Source organism: Bombyx mori, chromosome 8 (genome assembly GCF_030269925.1).
Source record: "Bombyx mori chromosome 8, ASM3026992v2".
NCBI lineage: Eukaryota > Metazoa > Arthropoda > Insecta > Lepidoptera > Bombycidae > Bombyx > Bombyx mori.
This window is the reverse complement of record NC_085114.1, coordinates 6,770,546-6,787,000: the sequence shown is the minus strand read 5'-3', so window position 1 is coordinate 6,787,000 and position 16,455 is coordinate 6,770,546. Positions and strand designations below refer to the sequence as shown.

The window sequence follows — 16,455 nt, the reverse complement described above, 5'->3', positions numbered from 1 at the left end:
CTAAATTAAATTAACCTTTTTATTTTGCCTCATTACGTTTTATTTTACTCACACGGCTTTAGGTTAAAGCTGTGAACTTGTATTGTATTCATTTGAATTATGTTTACTTATATAGATAATGCATATGTAAATTATTAGGAACGTTGTTTATTGTCTTGTATTTTAATTATAATTATACAATCAATTCATGAATCTTTTTCTATTAAAAAAATACAATAATATCTATTTTCAATTTGGTACCAATTCAATCTCGTTAACACACTTTAGTGAATATTCATTGAATTTTCTCATTTTCAGTTTAACCCTCTTTTTTATTGCGTAGATCGGTGGACGAGCTCACAGCCCACCTGGTGTTAAGTGGTTACTGGAGCCCACAGACATCTACAACGTAAAATGCACCACCCACCTTGTGATAAAGTTGTAAACGTCTCAGTATAGTTACAACGGCTGTAGCTGCCTAGGGGCTAGGCAGGGCAGTGCCTCGGGGCCCTCAAGCTCAGGGGGCCCTCGAATCCTTACCAGAAATCTCAATCGAACTGAACTTTTGGAAATTTCTCCTATTTTCAAAATAGGCAGTGACAGGTTGCAACCCCACTTTAATCATGACAACTCAGTTGAGAGAAATTCAAAAGTTATGCATAGGCATACTATATACTATAGAGTCTAGTCGACAAGTTGAAAATGGTACAAAATAGAGATACTGCTCTTAAAATTATGTGCGATAGCTCATTGGATCCGGAATGACGCCTAGAAAAATGTGCTAAAAGCGTGTATTAGCACATAAAAAATTGCAAACCGAAACGTATTACTGCTTCACGGCAGGTGGTGGTTATCTACCCATGCGGACTGACAGAGGTCCTACCACCAGTTAATGACTTAAATGATATTCGTCGTTAATTGAATATTCTACTAAATGCCATGCTATACTCCATAAAATATAAATACCATAACGCCAAACCAAGTTGATAAAGGTCCGGTCTAGACGAAGGCCAGTCTTCCGCTCTGAATGTGAAGCAGTAATGCGTTTCGGTTTGAAGGGTGGGGCAGCCGTTGTAATTATACTGAGACTTCAGAACTCATATCTCAAGTTGGGTGGCGGCAGTTACGTTGTAGACGTCTATGGGTTCCGGTAACCACTTAACACAAGGTGGGCCGTGAGCTCGTCCACCCATGAAATAAAAAAAAATTGCCACCATGAAAACTGTTTAAGTACTGTATAACTTTTCGAAACTTCAGAAATAATAATGTGATAGTAGTAAAAGTAATTTTAGGTACCGTCAAATACGCCAACTTTGCCACGAGGGTAAACTTTGCCCAAAACACACGTTCTAAGAAAATCAACCAATATCATAAAAAGTACCAAACTTACTACAGTGTTTATAACATTGGTAGAGAATCAAATATACCTGTGACATCATAAGATAGCGCGTGCGTTCCTTAACTTAACACAGTTAAGTACCTGTCGGCACTTGTCAAAAACGGGATGAGTTTTTGCGGGCCAATTACTGAGAATTTTTTGAAGTAAATTGTGCATTATAACGAAAACACCGGTAAGTTTAATAAATTATTTGTTATGTAAAACAATGTGCTTAGTAGTTTGCTGATAGATTCGTTGCTGTAGTTCAAGTGTAACAAAAATTATGATGACGGGCAAAGTTACACAGAAATGTGTAGCCGCACCGTTGTCTACATTGCCCACCGTCAAAAAACATCTAGGGTTGACGCTTTGGTTTTCTTTTACGCAACTGTTAAAAAAAGAGTGTTATATTTTCAGGGTTCATGTACGTATGTCTATAATGTTTATTGAGAATTGAGAATATTACTTCTACTGTTGAGAATTTATGTATCCCTATGGATCCCTCAGCCCACTGCTGGACATAGGCTTCCTCCAAGTCTCACCAAAACGATCGATCCTGCGCTGCTTACATCCAGTAGATCCCCGAGAATCTTATTGGATCGTCAGTGCATCTTGTGAGAGGCCTACCCACCCATATTACGTCTCCCGGTACGCAGTCGAACTCGAGAACTTTGCGGTCCCAACTACACTTAAAGTCGCAATCCTTTTGGCTATGTAACCCAACTTGAATAGAATAAAAATATCTACAGAAGAAAACAATAATTTTATTTTATTCTTTATTATCTATAATAATTCGCAATTTTGTATTTCAGAAGAAACAAACATAAATCGCGTATTCGATAAAGAAGGTCGAGACGTGAGTTTAGGTCCAGGCAGTACAAAACTTAAATTTAGTTATCAGATTTTAAGTCTCCTGTTATAAAAATGAGTCTTTGATTTTAATTGATCGAAGTCTTTAATAAACAACTGCACTTTAAAAATTGTTTATGTTACTGACCTATTGCGACACTCTGTGAAGATTACTCAAATGTGACAACCCTAGCACTTTTAAATCGCTACGTACCGTTTGTATGGGAAAGAGAAAAAATGTCAGGATAACATTGCCCTTTCATTTTAGTAAGAAAATATTTATGATATTAAGTAAACATTTTGGGCGATCGCTTATATTGCCAAAATGTTTTTATTGGTTCTTATGGCATTCATCTAAGTGTTACTGTTGTGCTAAAATTCAAGGTGGGCAATGTTGGCCAAAAGTCTAGATAACTTTACCCGCCTTGAAAATTGTTTATATTATCGAGAAAACCATGACTAATGTTAAATTTAAGTAAACACATGCATGCATATGAACTTATTGTTGCCATAGATAAGCAAATATGTATTGGGCTACATACAAAAATCTTGAAATATCTAGTGTCATTTAAAAAATGTGGGCAATGTTGGCTAGTTTGACGGTATGTCAAAGGCTCATAAAAGCCAAAGATACAAATAGATACACTATAGCTTCGTAGTTACATATTTTAAGTAATTATTTATTTCAGTAACTATTGCATTCACTACTTAACTTCAATTGCGACCATAGTCTGCAGCGTGATAAGGCTTAGCATGAGAACTTCGAATTCCTTATGTTAGTATAATATAATAATATTATGGTAATCATAAATAACATTTGACTAATTTCTACTAAATAGTAATTTTCTAGTAATTGCAAATCAATCAAGCCACACAATCTACACATTGATAACAACACCTAAAAAAATCAGTTAACATCTTCGATACCTTTCGATACTGACGAATTAAAACAATTTATTTCTCAGCGATATCCCTGTAAGCTTGTTACAGATCTAACATATCGGAACACAGCCCACATACCTATTCACAAAAACAAGGCTGTTCTGAATAGGTCGACGACCGACCAATGTCACCTTTAGCACTAACGATGAGATGGGCCTCGACCGCCCGCTCCCCACCTCCCACCCCCTCGACTCTACCTTTTATCTCTTGAGTGTCGGCTATGTAACATAAATACTACAACTGCACAAATTCTTATCACTCATGCACTCACGTCATTCAAATTGATAACAATTTAAAACTCGAAAGAAACGTGATTATTTGTTGAAAATGTCACAACTTCAATATTTTTTTATTTTATTTACTTTTTATTGTTAAATGAGAATTTTTTTTACTCCTAACTTAAATAAAATGATTAAAGAAATACTTTATATAAATCCCGACAGTATCATGAGTTGAGAGTAATAACGACATTACACGAGACTATAATTATTATTAGGAGTGTAGCAAAATTATGGTGAAGTGATATTGAAGTTCCAAGTCGTGTTGCCTTATAGACAATGAACATCCTACTTCCTTCATTTTAAATATATAGTACTATTCCAAACTCAATAAAACCCATTCTTATGCTTGGAGTGTAAACACATGATGACCACTAACCACCTCGCGATGGCAAACATAATTTCTATCTAGATGGACAACCTAAAAACTAATATTATTATTTGATCCGTTGGTGCAAGTATAATAATATTATAGCTCTGGATTTTATTAAAGCTGTGGCTGCAGACGGTAAAAAACCTGTTATATTTTTGATAAAACATTCCAATGACGACTACTCTGCCATTCTCACACAATTCATACATCGATTTCTTGATTCTTGAAATACTTGACACCCTTTTTTCTATTATCTATACGACTATAAGAAATAATTGATACATAGGTATGTATATTTCTTTCTTTTGCGAATAATTATAACGTAAATATGTAATACGTAAATGACTTAATTTGAACACACAATAACAAAAATGTAAATTACAAACAAATAAAAAAGTATTTGAATATATTTTTTTAGTCTCAGGATGCAGACGAACATAGGATATCTTATAGACAGGGATGACCAACTGATTGATCGACACTATTGGTCCAGTCGATCGTGACAAGGCAAAAAATATAAATAAATGGAACAAACTACCTACGCAACGTAATGAATTACCAACTGCTGCGCGCATCATCTTCATTTTTTTCCTACCTAAGCTGATAGCCTTAAGAGGCTGTTGCTAACACTAACCCTAGCAAGACCAGTGCTTCGCAGAACCTACCACCGGATCGGAAACGCGACCCACTGAGAATATCCGGTGAGAACGATGACCGGGCTTCATCTTGTGTCATTTGTTAAGTAGGTATGTTTTGTTACAACATATGAGTCGACTATTATCAAAGCCGGCAATGTGACTTTTGGACAATTATTGGTAAATCAGAAAAACGAATTATTGACTTTGTATTCCATTGGCAGTCACAAAAATCTTCTGAACGACATCTTAGATAAATAACAGGTTAAGTATTAACCTTTATTTAATGCAGGTTTTGAACCGTATTCTTTGAAGGAGACGATTATATTCAAATCAATCTGTATTGACATATCAATAACATTTTTTTGTCCAAATACACAGATTGCCACCTTTGATAATAGACGACTCATATTACACTCGTATATGTGAATCAGCATTTTCCTACTTAAAACAAATAAAAAATAAACACCATTCTCGCTTGACAGATGCACGCACGTACATTAGATTCTTTAAGGTTAGCAATTTTCGAATACCAACCTAATTTTGAAAAACTAGGGCAAGATGCTCAGACGCAATGCTCACGCTAAGCAGTAATTACTAAGATTAAATTTCATTTATGTTACCCTACTTATTTGTATACTCAACTACATTGTTTTATTAAATTTCGAGAAATGTCATTGGTAGATCGCAGAGGGTTTCGTCAGTAAAAAAGTATAGATCTTCATCTAGGTTCTAATCAAGTTGGCCACCCCTGTTATAGTATGGGCGAAGAATGACTTTATATACCTAACTCAATCTCGCGACTACAATGACTCATACATCTCTGACTACATAAATCATCTGTTACCGCTGAACCGAATTATTAACAAATATGTAAAATTATTACGAATAAAATGTATAAAAATAGCAACGTGAGAGTTCGCATAAATGCTTCCTTATCGCGTTATTTAATGGATTTACAACCGACCTACCTATTTCGGTTGAAACGCAATCATGCACTTCGGCTTGATAAGTTGGACAAGCTGTCTAGTCTTAAAATTAAATTGTTACTTGAACCTTGTGTTCCAACGATGACTGTATTAATATTAGGCTTGTTAGACCCAACAACAACTTAATACCAGAAGTACCGTTAACTCGCCTACTCTTATACGGCAATAAAAAGACGAAATACTCATAACTTTAAACGTTAAGAAAATGTTCTATGCTGCAAAAGAACTTACTTTTTATATATGATTTACACAAGTTCACAAGCTACATTGAATTATTCGAACATAGCACATGCCAAAATTTATGTTCTTATTGGAACGACTGTATTGAAATATAATTTCGAAAAAACGTAACAACAAAACAGTCTACAAAATAAATAAAAACGCCATAAAAACATGTTTTTTTTTTTATGGATAAAAAACGTTTATTTTCATTCACGAATAAGTTTCAATTCGCAGAATTCCAGTTCGCGACACGTATTCATTGTTCCATTGTTAGCCAATTACGTAGTCACTAAGACCGCAATGACTCGAAGCTGTATTTCGGAGGGCACCTTCAAACGATGCCGTTGACCGTGGTCAGGGACGAACAAGCCTTGACCGTGCGGGCGGGCGGCGGCACGCCATTCGCCGACACATTCCGGCCTGGCTTAAATCACACTGACGTAACAGTTTCTATTGCGTTAAAAGTTACAACGTCTATTTGCCAAACGGCACAAATTGAGAAACATCTAGACGTGTCTACATTCGCGTAATATTATTAGGAGATGATTTTTGATAAACGTGAAGTCCGTAAATTATGTTTGCACATAAATATGTTTTTTTTTTGTTTAATAATTTTTAAATATGATTTTAAATTCAATTGATTATAATCATTGCATACCTATTCATTAATCAGGTTATTGTGTTAAACATGCAAAGTTTATTATAACAGCAATAGCCTCGAGTTAAATAATATTGATATTTAATAAATGAATGATAACTTATGTAATTAGGTACTTATTGACAAATACGTGTCGAAGTGCAACATTGTAATACTCATATGTGTTGCAGTCACGATGTTCGCAACGTGACAAGCCAACGCTGCGGCATATAAATCGTATAATTACATAATAATTATGTTACAAAAGATTCTATGAGCGGGGCCGATGTAAAACTCCAATTTATTTTAGTTTATAAAAGAACAAAAACAGTACATAAAGAAAAAAATATTAATTCGTTGCTACCAAAAAAAGACAAATTTTAATATAAAAATAATTAAAACCCACAATTAGTATAATAGTCTCTTATGTTACCTCCAACATACCTTTATTGTTATCTTATACAAAAATAGGTTTTTGAAGCCGGTTACATAGTAAAGTGTTATTAACAGTGGCGTATTACAAAATGTTGGAATTTAGTTTTAATTTATAAGTAAAAATATGTATTGTAAGAAAAATTAAATAATACTTGACCCCTGATAGTAGACTACGGCTTGGCCGTGCTACTTACCACTAGGTGGTCCGTATTCTTGCCTTACTACAAAGACAACAAAAAAAAATCGCGCAGATTAAAGCTGTCAATGCAAAGGCTACTATCACATCTCTGCGATAACTGCTATACCTAGCTTAAAACAGAATATAGGCATTCAGAAAAGATTGCACAAAGCTATTAATTTAAACTATAATCTGAATGATTCAATTCAACGTTGATTTTTTTTATAATCTCAAACATTTCTTAAAACTGTTGCTCACGCACCAACCAGGTCGATAAAACGATTTTGCCTAAAATAGGAACGAAGAATGCACTTTCTCTATTTATCTGAAACAATTTGTTCCTCATGCTAAAGTAACTAGGACAGGATCAGAATCTTACATGATAATAATCTTTTAGGCCATTACATAATAAGAACAACAAACAAATAGAGAGAGAGAGAGAGAGAGAGAGAGAAATTAGTAAGAGTTATGCGACCCCGGTCACCTCGAGTTGCCACTACTTCTCCCTCTTCTGTCCCTCCTGTTAGTTAATAGACTAAAACTTTAGTTATTTTTATTAGAGAATCATTAAAATGTATTGCACTGTTGCACTGACTCCACTATGAGGATAAGAAGCATAAATAAGGTCAAGTGATTTTTTATTGTCTACCGACGGACAATCACGGCCTACCTGGTGCTAAATGATATCTAGAACCAATAGGCAATCACAACTTTATTGTCACCGCATATCTTAAGACATCAAAGCCAACTCTCTATTTTGCTATTTAACGGCTGCCCTTCAAACTGTATAACTTCTTTACGGCAGAGATAGGCAGGATCGTGATATCTACCATTGTGCTCCCGGAATAGACCATTAAGAGTACCTACTGGTATTAGTGTTTGACAATCAGACAAATTTATAAATTGAAGTAATTACAACCACTTTTACGATTTAAGTAGTCTCGCATTTTTTTTTGGGTTATTTTATTATTTCCATTTCGAATACTTTAGTTTTCGTGATCACCGACGACCGATCCATAAATTGTGGCTTTCATTTTGATTAAACCATGTGTCATTGACGAAGATGTTGAACGTTTACTTTTAAAAATTAGTACAAGCCCAAAGATTAGAACCATTACTATATTCGATCAACTTGTGACTAGTAAGCTTGGCGTCGCATAGGCTTTAGGTTTGTTCATTGGGATTTAGAAATAAAGCATAAAATTCTTTCAAATTTTATTACACCAATTTTTATCAATGATACACGCAATTCTGTTACACAAATTACAGAAAACACCTTAATCACTTATATACATTGATTGACATTCGAAATCATTACTAGGTATAATAATATATTATTACTGATAGTTTATTGACATCATTGGATTCTTTATAAACTTGAGGTCTCGTGCATCTATTATAAATTTATGTCACAACCCTTCGTTTTCCCAAAATTGTCAAATATCAACACGTTCGGTGGCAAAATAAATGTAAAGTATAATAATATTGGACAGAACCTATGTATAAACGTTATTTTATAGTTTACCTTTGTCATACTAGGTACGTACTCCAAAGCAGTCTTCATGCTGCCACAATTCAAGACGTTACAAATACGCAGTGCATATTTATAAACATCTTTATAAACGAATGCTGGTTTCATTACTTGCGAAAATTTGAATTATTTACAAACACCAGGACTGAAACTCTTCGATCTAGACTTATCAACCGCAGCATTACTTTTACATCAATCATAGGTTCAAAAATACAGAAACAACATTAAAGCTACAATAAAAATAGGAGTTTATTAAATATGTATAATGTCAGGTCTTGTCAGAGTTTGGTGTGCCTGATAGATATATAAAATAACTTTTTGGAAGGTTCAATATTTACATTCCTCAATATCGTAAACATAATACGAAAATACGTTTTGACACCGTTCATGTTTGTTTAAAGTATTTTATATTATTCGATGCATACAGTGTATTCCTTATAATGCTTTAAGAATCAAAATTATACTCTATAAAATAGTTTGACTCGTGCACGAAGTTCTCATGAGAAAAATATTGTAAATCAGTAAACCAACAATTATATTATTAAGCTTTTTAGCAAGTAGGTGGTCACTGATAGATTAATATCTTTTTAATTTCATTATGTACCTACACACAGAGAACGTTAGACATATTAAGAAAATAATTATTTAAAATGTTTATTTTGTACCACAGTTTTACAACCATAAATATCAAAGAAATATTGGAACTAAACAACATTTGTGGATGAATATATAAACAGTTTTTTGCATTCGTTCTACAACCTTATATTGTTATTCCACATTTCGCATAATACCACGAAATTATACAAAAAAAAACGGCTAGGTGAGAGCAAATAAACGCATGAGGAGTTCCGTAGCAAGATTAAAATTACACACTCCTCAAAAACTATTCATAGTTGTGAATAAAATATTTAAAGGTCTAATCTGTTATTCGGCAATTTTACTGCTACAAAAACTTAGGGAGGAACAGATATCAATGGCGATTCCTCAAAAACTTGTTATTTAAATATCTCTATTAGAGGGTTCGCCACTTATTATATATAGTCTTTTTTTTTCAAACTCCCGTCACATGATGTATTTAAAAAAAATTGAAAACGTAAGAAATTGGCTTGGAATTATATAAGTTTAAATATCTTCCTCACGAGGACAGCGATGTGGACCACTATCTCAGAGGTTTTAACGCACCTTAAACGACGTGACAAGATGTCAGTACCATTGCTCGAGATCGTAAATCACAACAATGTTAAAAGTAAAATAATTATGATTTCTAGCCAATTTTTCTCTATGCGTATGCAGAATGAAATAGCTGATGGTACAAATTCGAAATTCACACATAAGAACCTTATGAACACTTTCGGCATTTCACTGCAGAACCCAAAAAAGAGCGAACCCTTTTTCCCTAAAATATTTTACTTCGTTTTGGCCTTGAATAAGATTGTTAACCTCTACTGTCGTAAAAGAGGGGAACGCTATGTTAAACTCAAGTTTAAGCGGTATATAACGTCTGCGTCGTAATTCGATTTTTGAATTGTTTACTAAATCTTCTGAATATACAATGCGGTCGTCATTTAAATTTATGTGCATGAAACAAAAAAAGGTTTTATTTTTATTCTATTAACTTCCAATTTAATAATCAACTTTCCTATTTCAAATACATAATGCAACTTTGAATTAAAAGACAAACAGTTGTTTCCGTTAAAAATACACTAATCCGTGTCTCCTTGACTGCATGTCATTACCTAATTACTAATTAACTTAAATATGAGGACATAGTTAAAGTCTAATAAAATTTACAAAAATAGCGCCCAAAATCGTTGGGAGTTTAAAAGTATTGTTTTAATTCATCATCATAATATGTATGAGCATTCAGCCACAAGTCGTATTATTAATAAAATTAATTAGATAAAACTATTGATTTTTTTTTTAATTCAACCACCTAGTACAATACAAGGTTTCGAAGTATTTCTTTACAGTTGAGCATCTAAATTTTACAAGTGGGTGCTTTTTCTTAAGCCATCGGGGGCAGTTCACTTTAAATTTAGTCCACTTTTAATTAGGTCCTTAAATTGTAATTTAACTTTCCCTAAATACATCTCTTACAGACTAACATCAAACGTTCAGATCGTAAGGAATATATGTTACAATAATAATTTACAAGTTTTACTACAAGAAAAATACACATTGAAAGCTTTCCAAACTTCAATTAGGTGCTGTTCAATTCCAAAGTTCATTAACGGAATATACGTTTTATTTTACAGCTTCAAAGGCTTTCTATGAGTGTTAATTTAGCTTCAAAGCTTTGATGTTGATTTCGGCCACCGTAATAAAAAACTCGAGATTTTAATATCGCATTTGTGTATTACAAAACAGATATCCATTGTGCGTTAGATACTGGTGACAAAATCGAATAAACATACGAATTTTAATTACTTTTTAAAAGTAGGTACTGTCCAAGTTTAAAAAATGTAAACCTCTACCATAGGTCCATTATGACACATATTTGAATTAAAGGACTATTTAGATGAAACCCCTGGCGGCATCAGCAATCAAAAATCCTGAAGCTCTTTTTTAATCGGGCAAACCTTTAACCACAACCCTGACAATAATTTATGATATCCATACCGTACTCAATATATACCAACTATGTTTTACCCTGCCAGAAGCACTACTTATCCCCTAAAGGAACAAGTATTGTCAAATTTGTTAATACATATCAAAATTGTATTATTGTTATACCCTGGTATAGTTGACAATACGTACAATTACTAGTAAGCCTAGTGAGTTACAATAAAAAAATGTACTCACAACAGTGTCTGTGCAATACCGCCGTTTCCCGGATTTAATTCGTTTGTAAAAATTTCGAAGATATTTTCTCGACAGAGTTCCTTCATTGCTAATTGTTAAGTTGTAGAACGAGTTTGCCTAAGGAAGATAACGGTGCAAAAATATGAAAGGTTTTCCTTATTTAATGAGAAAAAGATTTTTCTTTCCCATCCAAACGAGTGGTTTCCGGAACCCGCTAAGTTAACGGGAATAAAAGTCGCCGCCCACGTTACATGAGATCGAAAACGTGTAAAGACAAAAGAAGAATAAAAGACGCATGAATGTAAGATTATTTCAAGTCCCAAATGGACACAACAACGAGGCTCACTATTACATCCTACCAGGAAACGGTAATCAGATATACATAATGGACAAACACATATCAAGGAGACATTTGGTTAAGTGTCTAATCATTTTTTCTACATAGAGCAACATGTGGAAGAGTTGTGATGTTCATAAACTGATTCGTTTTATGACTTCACACAGTCCATTTTTATGCTAGACAAGGGAAACAATTATTGATATTTATAAGTATTATTCAACTAAGATTAAGGTATATAGAAGAATGTGATCAAGACACTTTTTTGGTAATGAGATTTTTTTTCATATTTCAAGAACAATTCAAAATATTTCAAGAATAAAATAATGAATTTTGAGACCATTATGTTTATGATTCCTATCGCTATACATTGGCATTTATTTATTTAATTTGGCACAAGAACATACATAATATGTAACAAAATTCCAGTAGTTTAAGTTAATGTAATCTACATACATATTTTTTTCATCACAATGTGTAACTAATTAGGACTGTTTTAAAGAAGATTTAAATATTAAACTTTCTTTCAGGATGCACATTTAGGCTAATAGTATAACTTGACTCATTATTGCCTTAAAATTGATTTTCACAATTGAATTTTTCATTCAACAACTTATCAATATTCTCAAATTTACATAAAGGGAAATAATAATAGAAGTATGAACTTTTAGGGATACAAGGAAGAGTTATTTATTTTAAAAATAACAGCATCATTTAGGCCGCTTGTACTTGCAGTATGATTGCACTAAAACAAAACATCTTAAGTTGTATGTTTACAATAATTATTATAAATACCCAAAATGTTCCAGAGCGTCATTATGTGTTAAACCAATATCTATTGTATAAAAAAAGTATACTATTTTTCTTTTTTACGAAAATTTGGTCAGCGAACTAAACATAATAGTCAGAGAATGTAAGTCATAAAATACAAAAATAATAATTGAAACCAACTTAATAGTAACACACATTGATTTAAAGTCATTTAAAAGTCAAATATGAAATTTCATTTACTTGTATGACATTTTTCCAGTTACCAATATAAGTATTTCCAAAATTAGCTGTAGCTGACTTTCTTGATGAAGTTCTGAGGTAACAGACACAGTACAACCAAATGGGGAACATCATCCTTTTTTTTAACAGGTAAAAAATTTACATACAAATATAAGTTTGACAATGATGGTATGTTGGAAATTACATTAGACCCTATATTATAGTTTACTCAGATTTTATTTGTGCTAACATCAAGTATATCAACCAGATATTAATTTTCTCAAAGTATTTTATTTAAAATATTTTTGTATAAATATTGTAATTTCTCAGGTCTAGAGTAATCCAAAGAGATTATTACAAACAATATTGGCGATATACAAGAAACTTGTATACCTGATTAAAAAACATGATTACACACAATATTTTTTACAACTACATATTTTCTTAACCACTTATGTTTTGTTTAACTTATTGTGTTAACTTATAAATCAGCTACTGATCCATTGCATTGGTCGAATTTATATAGTGTCTACCTAACAGGCTCAAAAATTTAGGAACATAAATCACAAACTCAACAGATTAACAAAATAATGAAAACTTTTACAATCCACTGTGCCTTTTTAAATACTCATAGCTGTCATCTATATTATTTTTTTTCCTTTTTCTTGATTCAAAACGTATACCAGTTTCTTGAACCACTTTCTCACTGCTTTTGATAGCAGAAATTATGTTCTCTCTAGAAGGAGGCACCAACTTCAGTTCATCTACATTTTCACTTACGGAAGGTTCCACAAGATGCATTACAATCCGCTCAAGACACTTTGGATGTTCAACCGGAGCATCATCATAAGTCAACACTCTTTCTTGTTGTTGTTTATCCATTCCTACGATAACTGAGTACTTTCGTTTCATTTCTTCCATCATTCTTTTTCCAAACTCCTCACCAATAACAGTATTAACACAGACAAAACTTTGAACTTTTTTAGTTTTTTTATCAATTTCAAGATATCCTTTAGTTCTCATATATATGAAGTGACCAGAACGAGATATTAACCTGTAATATGATTCCCCAAACTCTCGACTCTGATCATACATTTGACGAAGTACACAGATAACCCAACGCACATCTTCTTTGTGCATAAAAACAAAAGCTGAAGTACCTGTTACTTCATCAGTCATGTAACCAGCTGCCAATGATATGCTTTGATCACATTGTACTATCCGGCCATCTATCAAATGTCTCGTCCAATATTCAGAATAAGCTGTTGGTGGCAAGATTCGAGCTGGCAAGTTGCTAGAAAGCACACGTATCATACCAATAAAAACAAAGTCATTTCCACTGGAGGAAAATGTGCGATTATTCCGTACTCTTTGCCTTCTAACTACATGCTCATCTTGAACTTCATTCCCAGTAGCTCTATCAGACTTTCTTAACATACCACTAATACGACATTTTTCATATCTGGGATGATCAGACCTTGCTCCTGCTCTCATCAGACGAATATGAAAGTTATGGTTATGTTCAAAAAGTTGATCATCACAGCCTGTTTGAAGTTCAGGTGGGTAAATGTGACAACGTAGGGTTTCTCTGTCTTCCTCATGAACATATTTGTAAAAATCCTGGCCTACTAAATCTATATGGCAATAACCTAATTTTTCTTGGATATTTGGTGAAACTATAAAAATGCGACCCCGACAAGTGACAGCAAACATGATACCTCCTATGAGATCAAAAAACTTTAAAAATGCAGGGGACCATGTTTCTAGATGGCAGCATTTAATGGTATCGCCAAAGACGTGTTCGTTACGCAGTTTGTTGACGGCGTGTCTCAAAATACTAGTTTTGTCAACTTTCCGTTGGGAATGCGCAATGTCCGATAGGAGAGACTTCATTTGATGGATTAATGCATTGTACTGGCTGCGACGAGTTTTTTCTGCAATGATTCGAGAAGCACGATCGCTAGCCTTTGCTGAAGTAGTCTCTGGCGAACGTGAATCTGAAGAAGAGTCTCCGCAGCTTGCAGCTTGTGAATCATAGTAAACGCAATTTGTTGTCACTGCCACGGGCAGAAACTCTGCCGGCTCCCGAGTTGCCATCTTAGAGCATTTCTCGTAATTCGATCCTGTCCCAATAGACGAGTTCATGTCGATCGACGATACTACACTACTTCGCTACAAACGTCCTTGTATATCATTCCGAATCAATAAGTACATACATAGCACTCCTTATTAACAAAAGCTGTCATTCAAACATCGATCACTTGTAAACCTTGTCGTCTAATCACATTAACCTTATAATTTAAAACCGAAGAATCACCAATTAACACTTTCCGTCTGGTGTAACACAACAGCTCGAATCAACAACAACAAGTGAACATCCAAAGAGAATAATAATCACTCTACGATTGATGTAGATACACATCGTGCCTCATCGCAGATGTCAAACTAAATGGTGCAGTCAAAGTCAAAACCTTTTTCTTAATTACAGCTAATAACTATAATACCTTTTAGCCAGCCTGACTTTAAATCAAAACTCTGAGAAAACAGTTTACACTACATTGTCTTTCTTTTTGTCTTTCATTGAAGGACCCTCCTGTGTATATTAAAAATTCCTAGAAAATCGAGGAACCTTATGATAACATCGCAAGGTTTCAGGATGCTACACGAACATAATACGCAATTTAGAAAGAAAATTGTTGCGAAAAAACAGGTTCACATAATTAATTCATTGAATTTATAAAAATCGTTGTAGCCGTTTCAGAGATTCAGATTATATATATATACAAGAATTGCTCGTTTAAAGCTATAAGATTAAGAAGGGGAAAAAACATGCGAACTAATCAGTCACGAGTTACACAACCCAATGCAAATAATATTACGGTTTTACATAACAATAAAACCGATATTATGTGCCGAGAAGGAAAACATACAGCATTGTATTATGAAGAAGAAGCAGTGTGTACTTAGCTTAGATTCCTTGTCTATGTCCAACCATAGACCGTCAATTTAGTTCCATCTTTAGCCGCTAGGTGCTGCCAGCAAGTATAAAGGGAGCGCAGCCATCTTTGATCTTCATAGTCTTCACCAGGAAGAACTTCCTGCAATGCTGTATGTTTTCCTTCTCGGCACATAATATCGGTTTTATTGTTATGTAAAACCGTAATATTGATGTGCCTTTGGAAAACATACAGCATTGTATTATGAAGACGTGTTTGTTATCTGCTGGTGAAATTATTAAGCACAACGCTATGATGAAATAGGTAAAGCCATAATAAAATTATGAAGCGCAATGATAATGTTCATAATTTATATAATTATTAAATCGAAAAAACAGTTGTTAACTTCCACGTTAATTCAATAATTAAAAAATATTTATAAGTTTGTAATAAACATTTTATCTTGTATATACAAGAAAATGTATAAATTGTATAAATGATGTATATACATCATGTAGAAGTAAATGTGTTGAAAAAAAGAATCGTGAGGATCTTTACGAAGCTCTATTATTCGGCAATAATTATTGTAAACGTTTGGATGATTTGCAATTGCCTCTAGAAAGTATTTCGTCCATTGGTTCATTATCAATCCATCTCAGAGGCTACTGCTGATCTACCACTTCTTAGAGATGCGTTGATGCCATTACCTCGTAAGGTTGAACGAAGACCAGTTTCCAATTACAGTACGGGATGCCGCTTTTGTGACAACACACATAGTTAGAAAAAAGTCCTTACGAATCTTACCGGGCATGTCTTTAGTTTCATGTTTAGAAAGCACTTATGCAGATTATTGACGAAAATGGATTTCAATTTTAGACCCAAAGACTGGTATCAGAAAGATGTTTTTCTCTGTTATCAAAGAAACTGTCTTTAGAAATGTTGAGCAAAGTAAGGTCATTAACTC

At 33.5% G+C, this 16,455-nt stretch overlaps 1 protein-coding gene across 1 annotated transcript; it reads right to left on the bottom strand.

The window, feature by feature from the left end:
• Nucleotides 1-3,813: 3,813 nt before the first annotated feature.
• MET1 (methoprene-tolerant protein 1) lies at nt 3,814-14,927 on the bottom strand (the record flags this gene model as incomplete). Its single annotated transcript, NM_001114986.1, is given in 3 exon segments — nt 3,814-3,843; nt 10,395-10,413; nt 13,156-14,927. A coding segment is annotated over 1 exon segment (1,545 nt), but the record flags the coding sequence as incomplete, so codon positions are not given.
• Between the last annotated feature and the right edge of the window lie 1,528 nt (nt 14,928-16,455).